Source organism: Canis lupus, chromosome 4 (genome assembly GCF_048164855.1).
Source record: "Canis lupus baileyi chromosome 4, mCanLup2.hap1, whole genome shotgun sequence".
Classification (NCBI taxonomy): Eukaryota; Metazoa; Chordata; class Mammalia; order Carnivora; family Canidae; genus Canis; species Canis lupus.
In genome coordinates this window covers 58,201,161-58,214,075 of record NC_132841.1, presented here as the reverse complement: position 1 = coordinate 58,214,075, position 12,915 = coordinate 58,201,161, and the positions used below count along the sequence as shown (strand labels likewise).

Sequence of the window (12,915 nt, the reverse complement as noted above, 5' to 3'; positions counted from 1 at the left end):
GATGGGGAGAAATTCCAAGACATAGTGAAGGAAAAGAGCACAGTCCTAGTTATATAATGGTTGTGCATGTGTATATGAGGGTATGTGGAACCAAGGAGGGCAGTAGGATATACACTGACTTATTTATTTGTAGTGATTAACTCAGGATAGGGCAGTAGGAATTGGAGGAACACGGGAGGCAGGGATATTTTTGTTTTCTTTCTCTCTTTTCTTTTTCATTAGACTTATTACAAAAGCTTCTTTTTATCTCTTACTTGTGTACTTAAAAGAATGTTCCAGAGTTTAGCTCTCTGTAGCATAGTGTGAGTCAACACTGTGATATGGCTACCTAAAGGAAATGTCTTTGAAGTGGCACGTGTAGAAATGATTTTAGTATTCTGAGAAGGTTCCCTGGGAGGCAGGGATTAAGGGAAAAACCGAGGGAATAATATTTCTGGCCTTTGCTCCACTTCGTCCAGAACAGCCTGGTTTGGTTTGGTTTGGTTTGGTTTAATCAGTTTGTCAAAGTGCTACATAAGATTTAGCTTAAAACTGAACTGTGGTGGTAGAGCTGTTTTTAGAAGCAATGCTTTGAAGCCCACTAACCCAGAATTGGGATGGCAGTGGCCTTGCCTTGCTCTGCTCTAAGTACTCTTGGGGGCTCGGGTTCAGTTGTTGGCTTCTCATCTCAAGATGGAAGTTGATGGCCCTGGATGTACTTGGAGAGCATCATGATGGTAAAGGAACTGGGCACCAGGGGGGGATGGTTGAAGAGTCCAGGTGTGGGCAGGGGGCAAGAGGACTATCTCAGTTATTTGAAGGGCTGTCAGGTGAATAGATTGGTTCTCTGTGGCCCTAGGAACAGAATGAAAACCATGGGTAAGTGGAGATTTCAGAGTTGTCCAAAGGCAAAATGGGCTGCCTTGGAAGATAGGGAGCTCCCTGCATCTGGAGGTATACAACAAACTACTTGGCCACAGTGTTTATGGTAGAGATTCTGATGACAGATGGCTGTTCACCTAGCAGACCTCCAAGGCTAATTCTTTCTCAGTATTGATTGAGTGCCTATGGTTCAGGCAATGTGTTGGGTGATTGAGAGAGACAAGAATCCCCTTCCAATAAAAAAGCAAACAAGACAACTAACAAGTGAATTTTTACATTTGAGACATTGCTTTAAGGATACTAGAACAAATGATGTGGTAGTGACTGGAAGGGGGGTCATTTTTGGATAGGGAGTCAGGGAAGAGCCCTCTGAAGAGACATCTGAGCTGAGACTTGCAGGATGAGAAGGAGCCATTCACACAGAGATCTCTCTGGGCAGAGGGAACAGACCAGAGGAAGGGAAATTGCTGCAGGGTTTGAAGAAAGAGAATGTTGTGATCTGATTTAGGGCTTAAAAACATTCCTCTAGCCACTATGGGAGGGGAGAACATGAAGAGGGAAGGCACAGAGGCCAGTTAGGAGGTTGTTTCAGTCAAATAGGAGAGGGGTGATGTCAACTAGACCTGACAGCAGTAGAGTTGGAAAAAAGTAGGTGGATTTAGTTTTATCTTCTATGATTCAAAAATATCTGCTTCATTAAGTCACTTGACCCCAGAAGTAGGTTTGCACTGTAAAGTACTACTTTCCAAACGGTGTATTAACATTTAGGGTTGAACTAAGGGGCATTTAATCTTCTATGTGATAGCTGTTTTTGTGTATCTTGAGGTTTCATTTGTGAATATCCAAAGGGATGAATGGCCAAGGTCTTGTTGTGGTACAAGTTCTGATAGAATCCCACAATCCTACTGATTAACTAGACAACAGTGCGGAAGACCAGGATAAGGTCAGGTCCTCCCATAGCCCATCATCCTGTTGGCTCTGCCACCTTTCTTCTTGCCCCATGCTGTGTAGGTGGACCAGGCCAAGAGCAGGGCTCCAGAAGTCAGGCAGCCTGGAGATAGTAACTGGCGAGGACATTTATCAGCTGGAAAAGTGTGAGTGAGTTAAGTCTCTCTCAATTTTAGTTTCCTCATCTGTAAAATGAGATTGTTAGATTATATGGAATAATCCCCATAATTTGCTAACCACAGATGCCTGGTTTTCAGTAAAGCGATCAATAAATGACAAACACTGCCACCTCACCTTCTCTTCAGAGCAGAACTTTTTGGAAGAATTATCCTCTTACTGTCTTTGCTTCAGTTTGTCTTCTGCTCTCTCCATGCCCCTGAGGTTACATTTCTAATTTCATACATGTTCCCTTCCCGTAGCCCACACTGCTAAACCCATTGGATGCTATTGTCTTTTCTTACTCGACTTTCACCCTCTTCTAGCACTGTTGCACTGTTGAACACACATGGGTTTTTAAAAACCCTCTTGCTGTTGGGTCATTCCATGGTATCATTCTCTCCTGGAAGGGTTTAACCTGGAGAGTACCATGATCAGATTTACGCTTTAGAAAAATTACTCAAAATCATACAACAGCATTTTCATAGCACCTGGCACATTAGACATGTGGAGTGAGCATTGGCTAATACTGCTATTGGTCATCATTATTTGCTACGTCCCACAGTATCCTGGGCAAACCTCTGTTATCTCTCTCATCACTCTGCGTTGTTAGCTTTGGTTTTATTGTTCACCATCTCCAATAGAGAGAGCAGAGACCTACTATTTCCGTTTACTTCTGAGGACTTGAGGGGATTATACTTTTCTTCAGGCGGCACCATAAGACATCCTTTGGAGAGTGAGATATGAACAGAAGTGGTCTATGTCACTTCTGGGAGGAAAGCGTTGACTAGCTGCAGCTCAAGCCTTCAATGCTTTGTTGCCTTGCATGGCAAATGTGAAATCACATATTGATATGGAGATGCCATGCTCAGCCGCGATATGGAGGACAGTAGTTTTAGAGAGTTCCCTGGATTTGTAGCAGATTTTAGATGAGTGACAAATCAATCTTTGTTGTTTTAAGACTTTGAAATTTGGGGGATTATTTGTTGCAGCAGGAAAGCCTAGACTAATGTGAATAAGACAGAACTCTTCCTGGAGCTTATTGCCATGTTCAGCACATATAGGATGTTAATAAATGGAGGTGGAGAGGATAAATGAATAAATCGGGAACAGAAGGGAAAAAAACCCCAAGAAGCCATCTCCTTAGGCTTGCATGTATTGGAGTCCTTGGCTGATTGGTTCAGTAGTTAACAATCCTTTACATTTCTGTAGCATTCACGAAAGGCTTTCATACCTCTTACTCATGTGTTCTATACACCACTCTTAGAGCCAGATACCTAGGACGGACTGAGTCTCAGTAGCATCAAATGATGGCAGAGCTAGAACTCAACTCCCAGTATCTCGATTTCTGGGTCAGGATTCTCTCCATTGCTTCTTAATATCTACAAATGAGGCCAAACTTGTGGACTATATTTGGATAGGCTGTCACCAATCACTGGGGGTCCTGGACACAGTGTGCCTGTCTCTATGCCAAACTAGCCCAAGACTTGGCAAGAGAGTCTGGAGCACATGTCCTGGGATTCACGCCCGAAGGACGTCAATCCACATGCACTCAGACACACATACTCACACACATACATACACTCTGTCTCTCTCTCACATATATATATATATATATATATCTGTCCTATATATATATATATATATATATTCTACATGAATTCCAGCTACCAGGGTGTCCCCTTATGTGCACAATCACATATGATACACATTTAATTGTGTATCACTTATTCACATGTAATTGTGTGTATACAGATTCACACACACATGCATATACACATATAAATGTGCTTATTCAAATATTGAAGTATACTTAAATATGTGCTCATCTATTCACAAATACCCATATATAATTGCATAACTGAAAATAATATACTTCATTCCCTCTTAAGAACTTTTACTTATTCTTATGTATATGTGTGCACACAGATATCTGTGCATCCCCACTTACTTACTTGTACATGTAGAACCACAGAAGCAGACATACTTATGCTCATACCTGTACTTGGCCATAACATTTCTCTTTAAAGCTACCTGTTTCAATATCTTTAAGCTACCATGTACATATACACATACCTATGTGTACATTTGCACAAATATACAAGCCCACAGTATACACATGTGCATAAACACTGCACAGAGATGCTGCTGCATAAGCACTCAATACACACTTATGTGTGTCCAGACAAGCTGGATGGATTCTTCTAGGTTCTAGCTCCAGATCCTTCTCTTGTAGCCTGCCACAGGGGCTGCTCTAGTTCAGGACCCGCTTCTCTCTTCTCTCTTTTCCATTCCCATTACAACCCTACCTTTATTTTCTGTGTAGACTCAATGAAAGTGTCTGGTAAGGTCAGATGAAGGGCTGGCAGCTTCAGCCTTCCCCTCATTGGGAATGGATAGAGACCCCTGTTGCTTTTCTGGCTGCCTCTCTGTGCTCTCAGGTCTGTTAGCTCCGGTGAATAAAGCCAGGCCCTGGGAGGCAGACAATCAGGCCTGGGGACTCCAGCTGTTTATAGAGCTGCTATGCACTCCTGCTGCTCTTGGAGAACAAACACAGCCTGGAAAGTTTCTGGCATTGGGACTATGTCCATATTACCACGGGCCCAGGAGGCACAGCTAGCTCTTTGCGTGGTTGGTGAGGTAGAGTCCTGGGCTGGAAGTCTATTCAGTGAAGTTGCCTTTCATCTCTGATTTCCTTATGATGAAAGGAAACAAGTAGAGGCTGGGAAATTCCAAACATCCAGGAATTAAATATTTATATTTGGCTCAAGAGAAGATGGGCTTTGGGGTGAGATAAGATCTGAGTTCAAATTCTATCTCTGCCACTGATCAGTTGTGTGACTTGATACAAGTCACTTAACCTTTCTGAGCCTCATATTACTTATCTATAAAATGGGGATAACATTTCCTGCCCCCTGGAGATTGTGGTGAGCTCGGAATGAGATGATATATGCAGAAGTGCTCCACACTCTGCCTGGCACACAGTAGCATTTAAGGCGTGGTGTGGCTCTTGTTTTTAAGATGAGTCCAGTCTTACTCTCCAAGCATATTCTGCACGACAAGAAAGGAGGTTTGAATGGGGAAAGTGGTTCAAAGGGTTTGGTGGGTGGGATCTAGGTGAGAAAGAAGCTGAGGGGGAGGGGAAGTGTTGGCCACTTGGAAGAGCGTCAGACCTGGGGTTTTGTCACACTTGCTCTGTACTTTGTGGCCTTGCTCAAGTGATGTCCCCACTCTAGCCGTCATATTCCCTCTCTGTAAAATGAAGGACTGCCTTAGACAATTTCTTCAGGTTTTCTTCTAGTTCTGAGATATTAGGTTATGTTTTTCTGAAATCATCTGCAAAGTAAATTAAACGCGTATAGATAACTAAGGACCCAGTGGAAAAAAGTCACGGTATTATGGAATGTACAAGCTGAAAATGGTAACTCCTATTCTGAATTAACATTAAGTAATAAGGAGAAAACTGTGTCACCTGTGGACCACTCCCAAGGAGGCACATCATTGCCAATTCTTCATTCCTCGTCTGAGGATTCTGTATCTCCACCGCAGGGGGCCACGCCCTCCCCAGGCTTCCCTTGGGGCTCTTCCCATGTTCCATCTGTTCTGTTTTCCCCTGAGGTGTGCTGAGCCTGGCACGATGTGAGGTTGGGTTTCTACTTCTGATAATAGTTAGGTGGTTGCTTAAGTGTGCTGTGTGGGTCTGTGGTCTGTCGGCTTCCTGAGTCATTGCCTTTTGATGTTATGGCAGTGTGGGGCACTGCAAACACCTTCTGTGGGTTAGGAGAACAGGATCTTCATCCTTGCCTGGTAGCTAACTAGTTCTGTGATACAATGTGTCCAAATCTATTTCTTTAGCTGGAAACTGGGGGACATAGTGTTTACCCTGTCTACTGTGTAGAGAGTGGTTGGAAGACCTAGTATTTAGTGAAGGAATCAGATGAGAGAGTGGGCATGAAATATGTTGAAAATTATGAGTAGTATTTAATAATAATAGCTGACATTCACTGTGTGTGTACTTTGTGTCAAGCACCATGCTTGGCACTTTCTGCACTTTATCTCTGAATCCTCACCACATGTGGCAAGGTGGATGCTACTGGTACTCCACTCTACAGATGAGGAGAGACTGACTCAGGCTACTCTGCCCCAGGTCATAGAGCTGAACCTCATGTTTTGCTTGGCCATGGAAAACTGTGTCCTAATTGCTACACTATCTCTCTAGAGAGCAAAATGTAGCGGGAGTGAAGTCTAGAAAGGTAGGCAGGAGACATGGGAGAGGGGAAAACGGAGATTCAAGGTCACACAGATGATTAGTGATAGCTCTGAGGTCACCATCATCATCTTCATCATCAGCATTATCATGGGAAACATTAAGAGCACTTACAAAAAGCATTTACTGTGACAAAAACTGTCTTGCACTTAATTTCCACCCATGATACCTCGATGAGGTCAATATATTAGTCACCATTGGGATTTTACAGATGGGGAAATTTAGGCTTAAAGACATGAAGAAAAGTGGATTCTCATATATAGTGGAGAATATATATATTCTCATATATAGTCTCACATAGAGACTATGTGATACCAGAGCCTGGCTGGTAACCACCACACAAAATAAAGGCAAACTGCTATTCTTTTTAAGAGAGAGAGAGGAGGGGGAGGGGGTAAAGAGAAGAAATGAGAGAGAGAATCTTAAGCAGGCTCCACGATCTCTCTCTTCTCTCTCTCTTTGACCTGAGCCAAAATCAAGAGTCAGATGCTTAACTGACTAGGCCAGGTGCCCCAAACTGCTGTTCTTTTAGGAGGAATCTGTGTCAAGGAAATAGATCTATGTGTGGCCATTGTAGGGAAACAGGTTAGGGTGGGCTGGAATGCTCTTCCAGGTGGTTGTGGTGGTTCCAGGTGGTTGGGGGTGGTTAGGGTGCTCTTCCTGCTGGAAGAGCAGGAATGTACACCTGTTCTTAAATAACCAAGTTCTTTACATAGCTGGGTGGTCCTTGACCTAATCTGATAACCATGTATCATTCTAGAAGAGTGCAAGTATCAACACTCACCACATAGAAAGTATGAATAATTCAAGTGTCAATGTGCTTCTGATTTGGGAGGAACAAGAAGAAAAGCATTAGGAGCTCTTAAGACATCCACTCAAAGTGTGGAAAAACTTGCCTTTTTGACCTGGATACCCAGTGAAAAGCAGTCATATTTGTTCCTAGTCAACAGGTGGGATCATCTCCATTTGGAGATAATAGACCTTTTCATTTTAGGGAATTTTTTTATCATTTGTCCTTTGGATGTGAGCAGGGTCTACTTGACTTTATTAAGACAGGTCTCTTTGCAAAAGGACAGATTTTGGACCATTTGCCCCACAATCTATAGAGATCAGTGATTTTTGCTAGTCTGGGGCTGAAAGATTAGATCTACTCTCCATAAATGCTTAGGATTCAATCATTGTATGAATCAACAGACAATACACTTGATTTGGTTTATTTATTTAAAAAAGTTATTGAGTACTCATTATTAAATCACTGTTCCAGCTGCTGAGGTTACCACAGGAAATGAGACAAGATTCCACCCCAGAAATAACTTATATTATAGCAAGAGCAGGAATGAATAAGCAGACCATTAACCGTGTTACTTGTGAGTGGTAAGTGCTATTATGGGAACTGTAAAATGTGTCATGAGAATGGGTGGAAAGAACTCCTCGTAGCCTTGGGTCAAGCACACAGGTGAACTCACACACATACACACGTGTTTGAGTGTGCGGGCTGCTTCTGCAGGTAATTCTAGCATAGACTTAAAGGGGAATAGGAATCAGCAAGGGAAGGGGGGCTAGTGTGGGTGCTCTAGGCAGAGTCCTCAATGGCATCAACACAGAGACACACCTGTCTAGAGAACTCTTAGGCGTTTCCATTTTCCAGAAGAGGAAGTGAGCGAGAGAAGAGTTGAAGCAGGGCAGAATCACGGAGGACCTTCTAAGCTTTTCAAAGGAATTGGGGCTTAATGGTGAAGCTGAGGGGGAGCCACCAGGGAGGTGTAGAAGCTGGATGATGGTGGGGTTAGATCTGTATTTTAGAAAGACCAGCCTGTGAGAAAGAAGGATAGTAGTGGAGCAAGATGAGAGTTAAGGCTCTTTTGCAGTAATGTGAATAAGCCCCATGGAAGCCTGAACTAGCCAGGGGCAAGGGATGTCTAGAAATGGGTAGCTGTTTTTGCTTTTTTTTTTTTTTAAGATTTTTATTTATTTATTTATTCATTCGAGAGAGACAGACAGACAGAGAGAGAGAGAGAGACAGAGACAGGCAGAGGAAGAAGCTTCATGCAGGGAGCTTGATGTGAGACTCGATCTCAGATCCCGGGATCACATCCTGAGCTGAAGGCAGACGCTCAACTGCTGAGCCACCCAGGCATCTCTAGAAATGGGTAGTTTAGAGGATTTCCTGGCAGTAACATCTGTCTATAGGACTTGTTGATTAGCTGGCTGCTCTCATTTGGCTCATAAAGAGATGACTTTAGGCTGCTTAAATTGTTTTCTCATGAGCTAGATCACTCCCTTCAAAGCAAGTACAATTGACTTTTGTTTTGTTTTGTTTTCAAGGATTGGGAAAAATTTTAAAGTATCATTGCATCTATTTATAATCACAAATGTATCATTTGCTCCTTGCAGAAATTCAAAAAATAGGGAAAGACTGAAAGAAGAAAATTAAAAATTATCCATAAGTCTGCAAGCCAGGGATAACTGCTATTAATATTTTGGTATTTTTCCTTCTAGTCTTTTTTTCCAGTATAGCTGGTTTATTTTAAACTTTTTACTATGCGAATTTTGAAATATACACAAAAGCTGAGAGAAGAGTTGAATCAACCCAAAAGACCCACTGCGGCTTCTGTAAGCAGTCTTCTGCTATTGCATAGTTGAATTGTAAACTTACATGCAGCTCTTTACATTTTCTTTTTTTTTTTTTTAAGATTTTATTTTTTCATGAGAGACACACACAGAGAGGCAGAGACATAGGCGGATGGAGAAGCAGGCTCCCTTACAAGGGGCTTGATGTGGGACTAGATCCCAGGACTCCAGGATCACACCCTGAGCCACCCAGGCAACCCTATAATTTTGTTTCTGCATCCTGGGTGTTTGGCGTGTGCTAGCCCTGCTGGCTCTTTGAGAATTTGCAGGTGTATGTCTTCACCCCAAACATTGAATAGGAGAGCAAAAATGCCTAAGTCGCATGGTATGTACTGGAGATCTGAAAAAACACCAGATTCCCCACCTTCTTGGGGAAACTCCATGCAGAGCGTACATATTTCTGGGAGAGAGATGTCCTCAGCAGGAAATAGCAGCCCATATTTTGATTCACTCACCATAGTTGTCTCAGCAATGGAACCAAAGCTGTTGATGAAAATGTTGCAGCTCACATTCACCGGGGGACCTGCCAATCAAGAGAGATTCCTGCTTAGCTCCATGGCCCAGAAGAAACCCACAGGATAGGACCCATTCCCAGAACAGTGACTTCAGGGATGGATTCCTCTTGGCAGAGGAGACCCTTGCTTGCCCTCCACACCAACCCTGAGCAGCAGGGACTCCCAGCCACATCACTATGCCAGATTCCCTGGTCCCCAAGTGAGCATCAGGTACAGAACACCAGAGGCTGAACTGAGATGTACTTTCATTAACACAGGATGATTCATCATCCTGCCATATGGTTGAAATCCCTTCTCCAAACCCCATCGGCTGCCTTCTAATTTGTGGCTGAAATGTATTTACGGCTCCAACATTTGGAGGCCATCTTGGGAATCGCAAGGAACAGCAAGTTCCTTGCCTTGAACTTATGAACCAAGAGATTGCCTGAAAGGGCGTTGATGGGAATTACCAGCTGAAGAATCCAGAGGGAACCTTGAGGGAAGTCCGTAAGTCTTTATTAAATACATTTCAGACAAACTTTTTAAATTCTACTGCAAAGGTTAGGAAAGAAATGAAGGAACATTTGTCTTTGGGATCCCATTGTTAGGGGGCCTCTGTCAATCTTTTCATTTTATACTGTGCTGTGCTAAGAGTGTTCTCGATACCATCTCTATATCCTCTCAACAACTCCAGAAGAGGACATGGTTATTACCTCCACTTTGCAGGTGAAGAAACAGGATCAGAGAAGCCACACAGCCAGCATATGGTTAAGCCAGAGTTTGAGTTCAGATTTCTCTAATTCCAAAGCTGGTTGTACTTGGAGGAAAGAGATTCAGAGAAATGAAGGGGCATGTTCAAGGTCACAGAGTGGCGGACTCCAGGATTTTAAGCACTGGGCTTCTACATGAACTGACAAGGGGGCTGAGATAAAATATCCACAGAGAAATGTGAGACCATGGGATAGATTGCTATAAGCAGGAGGAGTTTAGGTATAAGAGAGGTTCTGGGGAACAAGGCATTAGGAAAGACCTCATGAAGGTGATAAACCTTGAGCTGACCTTGAAGGCAGGTAAGACTTGGATAATAAATAGCTCATCATCCTTCACATGAAGATTGCAATGGGCAATCTGTGAATTTTTCAGGTCTGCTTTTTTGTTAATCCCCATGAGGTCCTGAGTGAGCCATGGCAAAATTACTGTCCCTGCTATGGAGCAGAGAGTTTTAATAACTTACTTGGGCTTATTTATCAAGCATGTGGTAGAGCCAGGACTCACACCCAAGTTTTCTGACAGTGGAAAGAAGGGAGCAGATGTCTTTGTGTCTTCTGTTACCTCTTTAAAAAAGTAGCCCAAACATTTTACCCAAACTCAGTCAGTTTCCTTCTTTTCAGAAATCTTGGTGTGGAGGAAGGGACTCAGTTTTAAGGTAGGATCCAAGTTTTCCCTCCAAGGTTGTGCCAGGCTCCCTGGGTTTTCAATACTCATTGGCTATTTTATTTAGGTGCGTCTTACTTCCTGTTTCTGGGTTACAATTTCCCCATAAGTCTGGGAGAGTAGTGCATGATCTTGGTAGACACTTTGAGCTCCTTTGGTTTGGAATTCCCGTATGGAAGTTATCCATGTGAATTACGTGGTTACAGTATTTCAGGGCTGGAAGGTTTCTTAAAGGTCACCTTATCAATTTCTTCCCAAAGTACTGTCTGTAGTAGAATAACCTGGGGCATAATTTAAACTGCAGATTCCTTGGCCCAACCCCAGACCCAGTGAACCCAGATCTCCGGAAATTAGCCCAGAATGTATTGTTTAATGAGCTACCCGGGTGATTCTCACACACAGCCAAGTTTAGGAACCACTGTTGTAGTGGCACCAGCTGCCCATTCAAGGCTGAACACCCCAGTGATGGGGAACTCATTTTGTCTTGAGTAGCTCTTTCCATAGTTGGATACTTCTGTCTGCTAAAACATTTCCCTTATGCTGAGTGAAAATCAGCCTCCTTGTCACTTCCACCTAAACAAAGACCCATTAAATTTTTCCCCTCATTTAGACTCAGACCCAGGCTTTTCTTTTCATTCAGTCTCATACCATTAAGATGCCCCAAAGAGTTACTGCCAGTGCCTTGAAATGACGCACTCAGAGTTCCCACCCAGGCCCTGCAAGCATCTGGTGCTGTGACTCCCATATAAATTAGATCCTGATTTATGTGTGTGAGAGGGCGCCAGCCAAAGGGACCCCATGGGGAGGTGCGGTTCATTGATATAAATCTGAAATTAAATTATCCTCGAGAAAATTACAATCCGGCCGCCTTTGGCAGCAGGATAATGTATATATTTCATTAAATATTAAAGTTTAATTTTGCTTTTGTGTATGTGTTTGTATTAGGCTGTGCCCCAATCCTGGGAGCCATTATCCTATACAAAGTCTTAAAGAAGATACAGACTATCAGAGCTAGAAGGTCTGAAGCCCTACTGGATCCTTCTGCAGATGCAGAAACAAAGGCCCAGATATGTCAAGTGATGTACTTCGGGTCACGCTATCAGGTCAGTGGTGGGAGGACTGGACTCCAGTGTTAGCATGCTTTACTTCCGTATTCTGATTTGCATTGCCACTGTGTTCTGCAGACTGAGCTTGCTGTTCCCTGCCATCCTGATCTTCAGGAGAGTCAAGAGCAGGCAAGATTTCTGGTGTTTGAAGGAAACTGCTGGGTGATTAATCACTCTGTGGAGTTTCCAAACAATGCAGACCTCTTCCTCTTGTGTTAGGGTTACAGAGGCCTTATGTACATGGCCTTTTCAGGAACTCTGTGTTTGTAAGCTCTGTGACTTTTGGAGGTCTTATTTGTGCCTTGAGTGGAAGTGTAAAAGGACCTTGGGACTCAGGGGCAGAAGAACCTTTATGCCAATGTTTCACCTCTTACCACAAGGCAGAGTGGTGAAACCTTGCTTCCCAGTTTTAGAGGGTAGGGTGGAGGGGGGGGGGTGTCCTAGAAGATTTACCTTGCTCAGGGCCTGACTTAGAGGAGACTGAAGGGAGTAGAGACACTGCAGGTTTGGGAAGTGACTAAGACATTATCTAGTGCTGTAGATTTGGGGACCAGATGTTCAAAGGAAGGCTCCCAGATGGGGATAGGGAGGAGAAGAGCCCTGATTCAATAATTTTATAGTCTGAGCAAAATTTTATTTCTTAAAACTGTCCATTGCTAAGCAAATTAACAAGTAAATAAATTAATGAATGAATAAACAAATCAACAAATCACTAGCATTATACCAAGAATTGAGTAAATGTAGCTGAGTGAAAATCCCTAATCTAGATGGCATCTCTTGGGAAAGTCACTTAACTGCCCTATGCCTTTGCATATATTTTGGTTCCTTCGTTCATTCATTTGTTTTTGAAAGGATTCCTGAGGGCCAGCTATGTGCCAAGTACAGTGCTATGCACAAAGGATAACTAACTAATACATGAACGCTGTATGGTACACATGCAACGAACGGGATTCCTCTCTCAGGAGAGTTGGACACTCCGGATGGGGTTCCGAGAGAGCCCACCAGGGGGCGTGGTGAG

At 43.2% G+C, this 12,915-nt stretch overlaps 1 protein-coding gene across 1 annotated transcript in view; it reads right to left on the bottom strand.

The window, feature by feature from the left end:
- The window catches only part of GLRA1 (glycine receptor alpha 1), an 85,461-nt gene that overhangs the window by 34,603 nt on the left and 37,943 nt on the right, over positions 1 to 12,915 (bottom strand). Inside the window, exon 3 of the mRNA XM_072824429.1 lies at positions 9,319 to 9,386. Within this exon, the coding sequence (XP_072680530.1) occupies positions 9,319 to 9,386 (68 nt within the window). The remainder of the gene's footprint in view (positions 1 to 9,318; positions 9,387 to 12,915) is intronic.